This window comes from Capsicum annuum, chromosome 7, assembly GCF_002878395.1.
Source record: "Capsicum annuum cultivar UCD-10X-F1 chromosome 7, UCD10Xv1.1, whole genome shotgun sequence".
Taxonomy (NCBI): domain Eukaryota; kingdom Viridiplantae; phylum Streptophyta; class Magnoliopsida; order Solanales; family Solanaceae; genus Capsicum; species Capsicum annuum.
In genome coordinates, this window is record NC_061117.1 from 120479684 (window position 1) to 120495902 (window position 16219).

The 16219-nt window shown below is 33.5% G+C and overlaps 1 protein-coding gene across 1 annotated transcript; it reads right to left on the minus strand.

Annotated features, from left to right (window-relative positions):
• Positions 1 to 4440: 4440 nt before the first annotated feature.
• On the minus strand, positions 4441 to 5094 carry LOC107876492. Its single transcript, XM_016723403.2, has one exon. The coding sequence runs from the start codon at positions 4945 to 4947 to the stop codon at positions 4579 to 4581; it is 369 nt and encodes a 122-aa protein (XP_016578889.1). The 5' UTR covers positions 4948 to 5094; the 3' UTR covers positions 4441 to 4578.
• Between the last annotated feature and the right edge of the window lie 11125 nt (positions 5095 to 16219).

Consider the following 16219-nt stretch of genomic DNA (forward strand, 5'->3'; position numbering starts at 1 on the left):
AGAAGAGATTTTAAGTCAGGAAAAAGAATCTTGACAGTAAGGGAGTAGAAGCCAGACACAAGAAGAGAAACCAGTAAGAAAAAGAATAAGACGCCTCAAGAATATGTCATATACCAGAGAAAAGAAAGTGCTATCTTGAACAGAAATACAAACAAATCAAAAGATGCATGGATTCAAAAAGGACAGAAAAAGAATCATTGGAGGAAAGAACAAGAGAATTGGAGAGGGAAAGACAACAAGCTATACCTGGAGAGGACTAGGAGTTGCTAGGGTTTTGCCTGATTTATTACCAAGTTTTACTTTTCAAAATAAAAATAATATTGCATTTACTTTTATTTTTTTTAAACAAAAATATAAAACTTTTCCATATTTGGCTAACCTCTATCTTGAAGGAAAGATTTTAAACCTTTATAAATAGAAGTAGCCTCTTCTCATACTATAACACAATAACATACACATTGTAGTTCATTAAAAGTCTTGGGGAGAGATTTCTCGTAATATGTTTTATGCTTTTTCTATAATATTACTCCCTCCGTTTAAAAAAGAATAACCTACTTTCCTTTTTAGGCCGTTTAAAAAAGAATTACCCCTTCCTTTTTTTGGCAATATTTTAATTTCAACTTTCCAAATGGCATGTTTAGGACTACAAGATTAAAGGACATTTTGGTACATTTGACACAACTTTAATTTAAAGCCACAAGATTCAAAAGCCTTCTTTATTTTCTTAAATTCTGTGCCAAGTCAAAGTAAGTCATTCTTTTTTAAACGGAGGAAGTAGTTTTTAATATGTAGGTCAATTGGCCAAACCATGTCAATAATATGCTTTTTTTAGTATTATTTTATGTATCGTCTGAATTATCATATCTATAGTTTGCAAAGTATTAGCTTTCGCATGACGCCCTCTCGATTTCGAACCCAACAAGTGGTGTCAGAGCCAATGATTCGATGGTCCAATTGTTGAATAAAGTTACAACTATTTTGATGATAATGAAGATTTTTATCCAACAACATATGGAGAAAAAATTTCAATCATATTTTCAACAATGCCGCTGCTCCATCTTTAAAATAAAATCAATTTTCAACTCATGCTTATGGACTCCAACTTTCATGGCCTACTTACTTTTAACGCTTAGACTCCTTTCAACTCGTGCATAAACTTTTAACGTATGAGCTTCACTTTTAACCTTTGCTCACTTTCAACCATGTTTACTTGTAACACAGGGCTCTAATAATATCAATTCATGCTTTTATTTTTAACGCATAGGGCTCCAATTTTTAACTCATATCAACTTTTAATCATGGTAAGCAACAATGATATATGAAGATCTTGTGAAGAAGGAAGATCAACATTATTTTGTCAGAAAATCAAGCCAAAAGGGAAGATTTGTTAGGGTTTTTGTCCTGCTTTTCTTACCAAATTTAAGTTTACTTTTCTTGGAAGGAAAGTAGAAGTAATACCATAATTACATTTACTTTACACTTCTATATTTGGCTAACCTCTTCCTTGAGAGGAAAGGTTTTGGACCTCAATAAATAGGGGGGAGATTTCTTCTTACATGTTTTATGCTTTTTCAATAATATTAGTTTTTAATATGTAGGCCAATTGACCAATCCATATCAATAATATGATTTTTTAGTATTGTTTTATGTGTCGTCTGAATTCTCATCCCTATGGTTTGCAAACTATTAGCTTCCACATGCCGCCCTCTCGATTTCGAACCCAACAGGAGTAATCAAACTATACAAAAAAACGAAAAACCTTAGTTTTCTCTAGTCCTTTTTCTCTTCTATGTTTCACCTTTCAATGTGAGTTACAAAGAAGCAACCACTTCTCTTCTCACATGTCTCACTTTGCGCCTCATATCCGAAGCAAGCTTCCTCGAAATACCATCGCTTCACCCTAAAAGGGGTATCACTTTGATCGCTTCATCCCTTTTAGGAATGAGAAAATGCTTTTAATACCGCAGAGCACACAGAAAGATGGGGCTTCACTAAATCTTTGGACATAAATCACCATCAGCCTTAGGAATTTCAATTTTACTATTGCACAAATTCATACGAAACTGATTTTCAAATGCAGTCCAATGGTTGCTAACCATTTAATTTCTCTATGAACAACTTTGCTGATGTTAACCAAAACATGAACATAAAGAATCTAAGAAATGATGGATACAGCATCAATAGATGACGCAGTAGTTTTTTCTATCTTGTCTCTACCAATGTTATTAACTTAGCTTCGTGTACGCCGTCATGCATTTCATAAAAATGTGCACTTCAAAGCTCAATTAATAACATGTTAAGTAATCCCAACAAGCAACAGGCAGTTCTTTGAATCTCAACTTTGTGGAGTGGATAAATACTGATATTGTTATATATTGGATACTGAATTAGTTATTTTAGTAGCAAGTCAACATATCTTTTTTTATGACCGAGAAATCTGTCTGGAGCTGACACTTCGGCCAAGCCTCCGGAACTCGGAGATGATGGTTCCACCCCTCTATCTAGTTGTTAGTCGATTATTACAGTATTAAACTCATATAATTTGGCATTTTTTATGTGTGATTCGCTTCTTGTTTTTTCGCTTCAAGCTCCTAGGGCCTTGTCCTTTTTTTTACTCTTTTAAACACCAATCTCTCCATAAAAAGTTGTGGAACATCACAAGGCTGTTGCAGCCAAAACATGACACTGTTTTTTGCATTAAAGAGAAAGAATATAGCAGCATAAACCAATACCATAGTATCAAAATTTATCCAGTGAAGCCATTATTCATAGGAGGGGGGAGGGAGGGTAAGTACGTTAATTTAAATTAAATAACGAAAACTGGTTATACCATCTTGGAATACTTTCTAAGGAATATTATGTAAGGTGGAAAGTGTTACTTTGCCAGAAGAGGATTTCACTACACGACAGAGGTAAGCATCTGAAGATGATTCAAGTTTCGTCAAGGAAACTTGACCTCTCTAGTACAGTGAAGTTTAGGAAAGAGTAAAATTGCCCTAGTCAATCTCGCAAGTCAGGACTCCAGTGTCCAGAGTAGAATCATTCCAATGGGTCAAGAATCAATAATGGCTTATTGATGGATTTTCTTCATAACAAATGTCTAAAACAAGTCATTAAACTGGTTCAAGCTGTGGAGTACAGAGACAACTTCCAGCTTTAATCTAGAAGCTCGTAGAATGTATAGATCTAGTTATGAAATTTCAAGAGTCAATTTATTGATATGCACCCAAGGTGTGCCTTAGGCATACATGAAGTTGGAACTTGGAATAGAGACTATTGGATTTCCAGTATAGGCAAAAATAAATTACATGAGTTCTTCCCATCAATCTACACCTTGGTGGACAGAGTTACCCAATACCAGTAGTATTGGGAGGGAATGATATCTGATGGAACTATCAAGTTGTGTGCAAGCTTTGGGAAAGAGCTACCTACACAAGTAGAGTGAAAGCTACTCAAAGTGGAGCCGTAGAGGACGACGGATACAGAGCATGGTGGTTTGTTATGATGTTATTCCAAGGAACGGGACTTGAGTCCCACAGGTTAAATGGGGAGCTGGTGTGGGGCTCTAGCTTTTGAGGTGTGGTTCATCTAGGAATGGCAATGGTGCGGTGCGGTGCGAGTGCGGTGCGGGTTTTTTCTAAACCCGCAAGTTTTAAAACCGCACCACACCGCATCACCATTAAACTCGCATAAACCCGCCCCACACTCATACCCGCGCATACCCGCACCGCACCGCACCGCCCATGTTTTTATTTTTTTATTTTTTTGAAAAATTTGTAACTCCATTGAAAATCATAATATTTTCAAATCTACAACTAGAAAATAATAACTAATTTCTATTACATCACTTTTCACTGAGAAATTACCAAAAAGTATCACGTGTACAAGTAATGATCAAATATCATATTTTTATTAAAATAAATAGAAATATTAAAAAAACTATAAAATCATTTATTTGTAGTGTTATTCACGTCGTTTTAAGTTTCATACAATTTTAAGTAAAGCATACATATAATCTTAGGTATATTCACGAGAATAATATTAATTTTTAGCTTTTTTTTTAATTTAAACCCGCATATACCCGCAACCCGCACCCCCGCACCGCACTATTTAAAAAGAAACTTACTTTAACCCGCCCCGCACCATATAACTTAAAACCCGCACCGCACCGCATAGCTTAAAACCCGCACCGCCCCACACCCACACTGCCCCATTGCCATCCTTAGGTTCTTCTAAGGTTGTATCAATCTTCTTTTTAAAAACAACCCTCCTCTACCTACTCTACTCCGAATCATAAAATGAAGATGACAAGAACTTTCTATACGAAGCAAAGACTCCCTTGCTGATGGATTACAGTTCGCCGTATCTCATGCACTCATTTATGCAATACTCTTGTATAAAAGAAGTGACATACTAATTACCTAATTTCGCCAACCAAAATAGAAATGCAAAAGTAATTGCCAGTAATTTTACCCATTCAAAGTAGTTAATCGCTCATCAAAGGAAATATAATATGTAAGGAAACAGAAATTACTGAAGCAATGTGTAACATACTTGAAATTATAAGTGAATGGTGGATCACCTCCAGCCATAAACTAGTTTGGTACAACTGTCTTTGATCCAGCGAAAGCTCTTCTTAACTGATGCCTTAACCTTTCCTTCAACAAGGTAAACCTTATAGGAAGCGACCCTCTTCTTCCTCTGCAACTCTGGGTCATTGAAACTCCAACTCTTAGAAACTGACTTGCCTTTGTTGAACTTGACTTCCTTGCGAGTGTTGTTATTGGCTGCATATGAAGCACTATAACAGCGTAGATCTCCAAGCCCATTTGGGGTTAAGCTTCCTTCCTTGTAACGGTAACCGTTACCTCCATCAGTGGCATAGCTGTACTTTTCCACTTGTCCCCTTGGATCCTCGTTATATGACTTAGATCTCAACTCATCCATTTGTGATCTTCTCCTCCAAATTTTTTATGAATTTGGGGAACTGATTCGGGTTCAGCTTAGGAATTCTCCCTTTTATCTGCGTCGGTGGACGGAGCAGTGGGGAACTGGGGATACTTACCAGGTGGAATTGCATGTTATATGTCTAAACTCCTACTGCAATAATTTAATACTTTGTCATCTTTTGCTGGGAAAATTAATTAAGATGGTGTGTTTGGTAAATGAAAATATTTTCCTTTTTCGGTTTTTCCTTATTTGGTTGCAATAAAAATTTAGGAAAATATTTTCCAAGACAACTTATTTTCTATTATTTGATGGAAAATAACTTCCCTCATGGACCAAGAAATTATTTTCCAGAAAATGACAAATGTGACTTATGACCTCACCCTCACCCGTCTTCCCACCCCAACAACACTTATATTTACATGACTAAAAAAATTTATATTTCTCAAAAATTTACATTACTCGGAAATGTTTTTCACTGTGTTTTGCTTCAATTTTTCACTGTTTGAAATAAAAAACAATGAAACCCGAATTTTTTTCATTTTCAATTCGTGAATATATTGTTATTTTCATATGCATAGAGGAAGACTTACTTATGTTACTTTTGTTAATTGCATATTTCATTTTGTTATCGATGTAACTTGTTTCACGAGGTTGTATAAGTTTGTCGTTCTGTTATATTTCTATTAATTGTAGTATCTTGAGATTGTCCTAACAAAATGTTGAAAAGTGTCTTCGATATTTGTTAATTAATAGAAGTGTCTTAGTGATTGTAATATTTTAGTATTCGATATTGATATTAGTTGTTATGCTTAAATTAATTCTTACAAATTGTTGAGTTGTTAGAGACACTGATATACTAGTTAACAGATAGTAGTATTTTCTAAAAAATATTTTTTCACTCATTAATCGAACACTAGAAAATATTTTTCTAAAAAATATTCTCTACTCACCAACCAAACACCATAAAATATTTTCCGAAAAACATTTTTCATTCACCAACCAAACATGAGAAAATAAGTAGAAAACCAACTTATTTTCCAGGAAAACATTTTCCAAGAAAACATTTTCCATCATACCAAACACACCCGAGAAAAGGTTTTAAAATAAAAAAATGAGTGATATTAGAGGTGAGAATTTTAAGGATAGACATCAATATTAGTCTCAAATTTTATTATTTAAACAAAGATTTCTACTTTTTTCATCATACCCACCTCCCACCACATCTTTTTTGTCATCGTCGCTGCTGTAATCACTACAACTACACCACCCCACCTATTCCCTCCACACCTTTTTGGTCGTTATCGTTGTTGTCATCGCTTCCACCACATCCTCTTTCTTCACCATAACCGGCCAATGCTACCTCTTGCTGATCCACCACCATTTCCTCTTCCTGCACAATTGTTATCTTTTCTTGTTTTTCCTTTATCTCCTCCATCATTACCATTATCAATACCTCAACAATCACAACCTCCTCTTTCGATGTCACCGCCAGCAGCTCCACCTTCCCCTTACCATAAATATCATATTCTTCCTGAGCCCCTCCTCCATCACATCTTTTTTAAAAAATCAAGTAAATATTGAAGTTGTTGCAGGTCGTCGCTGCTGCAGCAACAATCATAATTGCTACAATCTCTATAATAATTATTGTAGCACAATAATTAATAGTAGTTGTTACAACGATTATCGAAGTTGTTGCAGAAATTAATAGTAATTGCTACAATAATTACCGTAACTATTGTAACAACAATATGACAGTTGTTGAAACAACTATCGGAGTTTCTTAATTTACTATATTATTTATTTAATTATTTTTTAAAGAAATTAAAATTTTCTTTTCAAAGTTCTTAAAATTTTTTAAAAAATAATCCATACAAATTAAAAAGTATAAAAAAAGAAGAATAACAGTGAAGTGAGAAAGAAAAAGAAGAAGAGAAGACGAAGAAAGAGGAAAATCTGAAGAGGAAAAAAAGAAGAAGATAGCAGAGAAAGAAAGAAAAAGTAGAAAAATCGAAAAGATAAAGAAAGAGGTGAAATTTGGAATGGGAAGAGATACTTTTTAAAAAAATTAATAAATTTTAAAACATTACACTTTACACTTTAATTAACTAAATCAAAATTTAAGTATAGTTTTGGCCTTAATAATTAAAGTTGTCATCATTTTTTATTTAAGTTCTTTTTTATTATCCTTCACTCAATTTTCTATGCTTACCTCAATCTGAACCATCTTTTTAATTAAACTCAATTAGATTAGTTTGATTTCTATACTCAATTTCATTTTATTTGATTTATATTGATTTGATATTTTTCTTAAGAAATATCTTTTATATATTTTAGTAAGCTAACTTTATTAATTATATTTTGAAAGATTAAATCTGACTATTAGTATGTTATATGAGAAAATTGAAGGAAAGATGTCATTTAAGTCTTGAATGAATGATTGGTGACATTGACCAACTTAAAGGGTCAAACATAATTAGAAAACTTGATTAAATTAATTGTGGACTTGATTAATATTTTCAAAACTTTCTAATCTTTTTAAAATACAAATCAACCCACACTCCTTTCCTCTCCAAATCAACCGTCTCTCCCCTCTCTCTCGACAGTTTCTCCCAACCAACAGTTCTGTAAATTTCTCCTTTCAATCTCTGACGACTTCAACCTCCGACAACAAATAGTTGGGCTTCGAGTTTCTTTTCGACTTTCAATTGTCAATCGACTTGACAACCTTGCTCTCCAGCCACAACACCTTCGAGTTCTTCATCGTCCCTTTTCTTCTTTCATAGGTAACAAATTATGGTCTTTTTAGTTTTGAAGAAAAAAAAGAACTTGAGCCAACTTCTCTTCTAGTATTGGTGAACAATTTTAATATTTGTTGCTTTAATTTGAAATGCGATCTGAATAAAACCTTAATTTCTGGTATTTCTTCTCTTCTCTTTTCGGAGTGAAATATGATTTTTTGTTATTTGTTGCATTTTTTGAAGTTTGAGTTTTGTTGTTTGTGTTTGTACAAACAAAATAACAATGTTGGTGTTTTTTGTGTTGCGACCTTTGCTCAGTTAATTTGTTCTTATTCTTGGTAAAAATAGTGATATTATTGTTGTTCTATTGAACAAAATTATGCTACTATTTTTTCTACAACAGATTAACCTTCTAACGCAATAGATTTACCATCTGATGCGATAGATTATCTATCTAATGCAACAGATTTATCATCTTCTGCAACAAATTAACCATCTGATGCAATAAATTTACTGTATGATGCAATAGAAGAACCATCAGATAAAAAATCTAATGCAATAAATTAACCATCAGATAAAAAATCTGATGCAACAGATTTTTCATCGAATTAAAAATCTGATGCAATAGATTAACCATATGATAAAATAGATTTAACATCAGATGCAACAGAGGAACCATCTAATTAAAAATCTAATGCAACAGATTAACCATCTGATGCAACAGATTTACTATCTGATGTAACAGATTTATCATCTAATGTAACAGATTTACCATCTGATACAACAGAGAAACCATCATATTAAAAATCCAATACAACAGATTAATCATTTGATGCAACAGATGAACCTTTTGTTCGATAAAATCCTATCAATTATTCCAACAGGACATGTCCAAGACTTGATTTTTCCAACTGATCATTCATCTATCACGATAGACGACCCTTTTGTTGGAAGAAATCTAAATAATATTGACCATTGATAATTGTTCCAATAGATCACTCATATATTGCAACAGATGTTGATCTATTGCATAGACCATTCATCTATTTCAATAGATGAGTGATCTGTTTTTATTATTATAACAAATTACTCATTTGTTGCAGCAGGTTAGTTATGTATTGCAACAAATCACTCATATGTTGTTGCATAAACCATTCATTAGTTTCAACGATGAGTGAGCTATTTTTATTATTGCAACAGATTACTTATCCGTTGCAACAGGTTAGGTATATTTGCAACAGATAACCTACCTAGTGCAAAAGATATGTGATCTGTTGAAACTATTATTTTACTGTTGTACATGTTAGATATACTATTATCCCTTTTTAATAATGCATTAATCAATTATAATCTATTTTATGTTCCTATTATTTTTAGATTATATGACTCCCAAAAGAATATAAACCGAATTAAGTCTAAGTAAAAAAACAAGTGAAGTAGCTAGGCTACATCCACCACTCTATGAGCTTGCTTTACAAGTGTTACCTCAATTAGAAGCAAAAGCAGAAGAAAATGAACATGGAGGGGGGAGAAATTTTTAAAAAAGAGATGATCCAAATATTAATAGCCCTTCCACCGAAGAGTTGGCAAAACCTTCAGCATTGATATTTATCCTGTGAGAATGCAGTGCGATGGTGCCATAAATTTAATGGGTGATTTCATGGTTAAGTCAGTCATGGAAAAATATTTTGACGCCTTCAAAAAAATACTTCCAGAATAAAATTTGGATGCTTATTTCAGGGACAGTTGTTTTGGGCAATATCTTGATTTGCCGGAGGACAACAATGCTCATTTTCAAATAAAAATGGTATTTGATCTTCTCAAGCATAGGTTTATGTATGAAAATAAAGATAAGATGGATGAGGTGTGGATAAATTACTATGGCATTCCTATTTGTTTTGATTGGAAGGAGTTTGCCATAGTTACTGGACTAAAATATTATCCTCCTTCTCAAGTTATACCTATTCTAACCCTAAAAAGCATCCCGCACACCTAAAAAAGGCAAATGCAAGTCAAGTGATCGTGAAGACTTGCTGTCCCTTGTTAGACTAAGCTTCAAAAACAAAAAATTGATAGAAACGTTGAAAGGTAAAAGACTTTTAAAGAAGCACAAACAATCATTGTATTTGGTTTGGTTTGTACATATTATTCTTTAGGCGAGGGACGTTAACAACAATATACCACTTGGATTAATAAAGCTCTCCAAGGATCTTGAGGCATTTAACAACTATCCTTGGGGTTATGAAAGATTTAAAATAATTGTCAAATATTTGTTGACTCCATTAACGCCAAAGACAGTCAACTTATATGGCTTTCCATGGGCTTTCAAGGTAAATATTTCTTTTATTATGATATGATTCTTTTTTTTTATTCAATAATTCTTTTGATTTATTGGTTTTATTTTATAGGCTTGGGCATTTGAAGCCATTCCTTATTTGAGACAACAAGTGAAATACCAGGAAGAAGTTTTATGTCCAAGAATCTTGAGATGGTTGTCGGCCAAAACTGATAAAAATACAAAATTTCTTGATGTCTTCACCCCCCCGAAGGATGCAGTAAGTCTAATTCTAATTAAGTTTTTATTTTAATTCATGATTTTTGTGAATGATCTAATCATCATTCTAATATATGTACTAATTTATGTTAGATTGTGCATTTGTCGCTTGTTTCGACCAATCGAGAGTTAAAGATGCCATTTTTTCTTGCTTTATGGTCTATGCTAACTTTATCGGACCCTAAGGTCATTGACAGAATAAAAATAGAATTGTTTGGAGCAACAAACATTACAAGAAAAATAATTTTGGAGGGTGGGCATGTTATTATTGATGGTGTTAGTGATGATGGAGCTATTGGTGATGGTAGTGGTACTGTTGTTGGGGATAATGATGCTCCTCTTACAGTTTTTAAAATAAACTATTATGAGTATGATCATATTGGTTATACGGATTTTTCTTCTCCTAGTGAATGTTGTGCATGCAAATGTCAAGACTGTAAGGCGAAACATGATGTAGTGATTAATGTTATTAATGCATTAACTACTATTGTAAAGGAATTGATATCTAAGAGGGTTGTTATTCCATCAACGAGGATTTCATATCCATCCACTCTATTAGATATTAAGGCTAATAGGAGAAGAAAAGTAATTTTCAAGGCAATATCAAGCATCTAAAAAAGCAAAATTGCAACTCCGCTGTCTTTGTGTTGCACTATTGAGCAATGTATAAGGGCCACATGAGCTGAAGAACGTGAATATATAACATCAGTTCCGACTAACAAACAAACACATCTATTTCAATAGATGACACATCTACTGGAAATTATCAAACAGATATATACATTTACTACAACAGTTGACTAACCTATTGTATCAGATGCAATATCTATTACAATATATGTCTCGTCTATTTTAGATGAATCAAACAGCTCTACGTACCATTTTTATTTGTACTAACAGATGACCTAAATGCTGCAATCGATGGATCATCTGTTGGGACAAATTAAATTAAGACTTCCTACTATTTCAGTTTTTTCAAACAGATGAGTCATATGTTGCAATAGATGGTTTATCTATTGGAAATTATAATACAGGTATTCCTCATGTTTTAATTTATCCCAAAAGATGATCCATATATTGCAACAAAAAGATAATTTATTTGCTAAAACAGATGAGTTATCCTTTTTTATTTTTTTTTTTGTATCTTTATGATTAGCATTGACAATTCTAGCTTTCCAGGTGGATGTCATAGTAGAAGCTACTACTGAAAAACATTGATAATATGCTACTCTTTTCATGAAAATATGGAGAAGCGAAAGAGCAGAAACCGTATGTAAGCGACATTAAAGATCCACGATGACCAAAGTCGAATTTCATAGCACCGGATGAAGAACAACTTGTCTATATTGAGTAGATATTTATTTCTTGAGTCTATCAAAGTAATAGCCTTACCTCTCCTTAGGAATTGTTGACATTAAAACTTAAATTGTTGATTTATTCGTTGAGATCTGTACCCATAATAATTTTTTTATATTTCATTTATTTGTTGATTTATTTCATGTAATTTCTGAAGGCTTTGATTTATTTTATGTTGTATATGAATTTTATTTTATCCTTATATTTGAAATTATTAATTAAAATAGAATACTGAATTCAAATATTGCAATATATAAGGTATCTGTTGCAATAGACGACATCTGTTAGAAAATATCAAATAGATTTAGACATAAGTTGCAACATGTAGGTCATCTATTGAAAATTATCAAATAATTCTTTCCACTGTTGCAACAGATAGACCTAGATAGAAACATTGACATAATGCAACAGATGACCAACCTATTGTAATAGATAAACTATCTATCAGAATAGACTATTACTAAAGATAGACAATCTGTTGCATTATAAAAATTCAACTTTCTTTAGACATAAAAATTTCCAATATATGTAAAGTGAAGTGACTTGAAATAAAAAAACCAGAACCCATCGATAGACACCTAAAGTTGCAATGATCTTTCACTTTGGCACCTCAAGTAGACAGTGTTCATTTTAAACACCTAAAATAGGCATCAAATGTGTCAGTTTGGCACTTTTTGCCCTGTTGGCAGCTCGCGTGTAATTCACGCAGCCAAGCCGTGTTGAACCTCCATTTTTGTTGACTTGGCACCCAACGATTATTTTTCTCCTATTGTCTTATATATTCATCTTCTTCCTCAAATTTAATCCTAAATTCCCAAATCTTTTTCTTCTTCATTTTTTTTTCTCTATCCAAATTCTTTAAATTATTTGTATTTGATTTTTCTTTTTTTTTTTTTTCATTTTTTCCAACTGAGCTTGACAATGTCGAGCTCATCTTCCACTGTTTTTTGTGATAAAGATTTTTGATATTGTAAGTGTAGTCATGAAGCTCTATTGAAGACTTCTTAGACTCAACAAAATTCAGGTCATAGGTTTTTTAATTGTAAGATTTTAAAGGTAATATTTTTTTATTTAATTAGTTGATTAATTATTGACTTGTAATTATTTTGTAATTGTGGTCTTGTTTTTATAGAAATTGGGAGAAGATGATTACTTTGATTGGTATGAACAATGACACCCTTCACAAGCAAATCGTGTAATCTGGGGTTTGTTGAAGAAAGTCAAGGCTTTTGAAGAGAAATAAAATTGAGCAAGAAGATACTACATTATTGGCGTTATTGCTACTGGTTTAGTATTGTTGGGAACATGAATATTCAAGAATAATTGCTAAAATTTTCATGGTGGTGTATTTGCTACTGGTTTGATGTTGTTGAGCACATGGATATTCAAGCGTAATTGTTGGAAACTGTCAAACAAATTTAGACATATGTTGCAACATGTAGGTCATATGTTGAAAATTATCAAATAGGTCTTCCCACGGTTGCAATAGATAGACTTAGATGGAATTATCGGCATACTGTAACAGATGGCTAACCTATTACAACAGATAAACTATCTATTAGAACAGGTAGAAGTTATAATAGATAGACAATCTGTTGCATTATAAAAAATTCAACTTTCATCAGATAAAAAAATTGCCACTACATGTAAAGTGAAGTGACTTGAAATAAAAAATTGTTATGGTATTTGTGTTTCTACATCTTATTCTTTATATACAAGCTCCAAGCGTCCAGTTAGTACTCCATAAACCCAGACCTCTTGCATGTTTACCACAACGTTGTCACACAAAATGGTCGTTGGCTTACTTATTTTTTTGTTGGTCAGCAAACATTTAATGTGTGAAAGCGCGTTCGACCCGCATGCAACAACGATTTCATTTTTTGAAAGGTCCACATACTTGTTTCAAACTTTAAAATCCCATGTTTTCTTCCTCAAAACTTCCGCTGGTAAATGATCCACCAGTTTACTCTGTCTCAACAAGTTGGAGAACAATTCCTACAGTGGCTGCATGTGGGTAAAAAAATCAGCCTCGTCGAAGGAAGATAAGTTACAGTTTTAAACCTTGATCTTTCCCTCCTCGAGTAGTATCTCAACATCCAGATAATGTATGATGTCTACTTTCATGACTACAAGAATTTTCTTTGCTTTGGTTTAGTTCTTTCTGTGTGGATATGTCCTATCCCCTCTAACATATTTAATTATTTCTTCATCCTATTGTGACCCAGAAACTAACGAATCAAATCTTGGGCCACCGGGAGTTGACGCTAGCTTAGTGACTTCATCGTACTTATCTTTGAAATTCTTGTAGAAGTTGAGGTCTATTATCTTATGAGTAGCATCATAAGCTTCCGGGTACGCTAATTGCCTGCCCCTCATGAGGCAGAGAAGTTCTTCAACATACTGTGATATAAGAAGTTTATTTTTTAAATATGTTAGTAATTGTAAAGAAGGAAAACATAGTGGAAAGATGCAACAGATGGTCCATCTGTTGTAGAGGGTTCTCTGAATATGTTCACAGATTACCCATTTAATACAACTTATGCAATAGATGGGTAATATGTTGCAACAGAACCACTACCAGTTACACTAGAAAACCCAGATGTTGCAACAGATAATATATCTGTTGCATAGCTTCTTTTTCATAGAGTAGATTAAAAGGCTAGGTTAGGAAAAGTAAACTTACCATGTCCACATACCGCGTACGCATATCTGTCATACTCTTGAAGTCTTGGGTAGAAAATGTATACATGGGGTAATCTTGTGTGCCTTGCTTGGAATTTTTGGCCTGCCGCAGATCCTTCTTTTCTTTGGCGCCAAGTTCCGCGTATACGTTCACCTTCTTCAATATCCCCTGAACTTTAACAACTTTTGGAGAGAGAGAAGTTAAATTTTTTTTGTTTTCAATTGGAGAGTACTTGGCTAATTACTCTTTTCTTTCTCCTAACCGCCACTGTAGGAGTGTATGGCTCTCTCACCTTCTTGGATGGCATGACACCCCTCTTGGATTTTAATTTCTCGACAGTTTTAGTGATATCCTCTACTTTTTGAAAGAGTTTATACTGTCTGTCCTTGCACTCTTCATATTTATAATAAGAACATGAGGGTAAAGAGGGGTGAGAACTGTAAGGGTGGAAGGGAACTGTGTAAGGGTGAGAGGGACCTGTGAAAGGGGTGTTTTCAAACATATTTATTTTTTCTTAAGCATCAACATGCTCATCATCATGAATGACATCAACATCAGCATCATCATGCCTGTCACCAACATCAACAACTCCACCAGCAACACCCCCATAAGAAGCACTCGGATCTATTGTAGTAGGTTGGTCATGAAGAGCCTCAACATTAGGCTGACCTTGCCTAACTTCTCTTCTTATGGCTGTTGCTCTAGCTGATTCCTTTTTTATTAACTCCACCGTTGGGTCTGCTATTGTATCAACAAGATCTAGAGTAATAAAAAAAGTCATCCCCAACTCCTACTCAATAGGCACGATCCATAGATACACAATCTATAAAAAAGACAGATATATTTAAATTATATAATAATTTGAAGTCAGCTGTGTTACATGTTAGCATAGACAACTTATGCAACAAATGATCTTTTTGTTATAACAGTTGATTGTCTATCATAACAGATTAGCAATATGTTGGAGCAGATACCCATATGTTGCATAATTTGCAATAGATGGGTAATTTGCTGCTTAGGGTTCAGAGAACCAAAGCAACAGATGGGTAATCTATTGTAAAATATGAATCTTCTGTCGCAACAGATTACCTATCTATTGCACCAGTTGCAGTAGACGAGTAATTTGTTGCAACTAATGACCCTCCTATTGCAATAGATGGCACATCTACTTCAATATCTTTCTTTGAGTCAAATTATTTTACTTGAAAGAAGACATACTACATTATCCGGTGGGTTAAAGAGATCAACCTTCTTAATTCTTGTGTTGATCTTTGCAGCCAACCACTTAAGGATCCTTAGACGAGAAACCTCATCCGAGTAATCCTTGACCTGCTTTCGGAGGGGATAAATGACTTCAAATGCCCAAGCTTAAAAAATTTAAATAGGAAGCAATAAAAAAAAGTCATAATAATTATTCTATATAAATTAATGGATGAGTAAACAAATAGTGATTAAATTAATCATGAAAGCCCAAGAAAAGCCGTATAACGTGATTATCTTTAGGGATAGCTTTGTTAGTAAATAGTTGACAACCAAGTTGTAGTTGTTATATCTCCAGGGATAATTATTGAATTTCTCAAAATCCTCAGCAAGCTTCAACAAATCATCTTCTATGACTTTGTTAACGTCTCTTGCCAATATAACAGTATGGGCAAACCAAACTAAGCATAATTTCACCTTGTACTTCTTTGATATAGTTTTATCCTTGAGATGTTTTAACAAGTTATCAACTTTTTACCCACTTCTAGCAATGTACAACAACCCATTTATTTTTTCCTTGCATTTGTTGGTTTTAGTGGCTGGTTTAGGATAATGCCTTCCCTCTATTTGATAGTGGTGGTTTGGCTGTCCTGCTTGCCTTAGACTTTTTACAGAATATTTCCTTGATAAGAGGTTCTTTGGACGATCGTATCTCAATCCTTTCACTATGGCAACCTC

Bases quoted from the DNA above. Each gene is read 5' to 3' on its own strand.
- LOC107876492 (XM_016723403.2), bottom strand. From the start codon at position 4,947: ATGGATGAGTTGAGATCTAAGTCATATAACGAGGATCCAAGGGGACAA.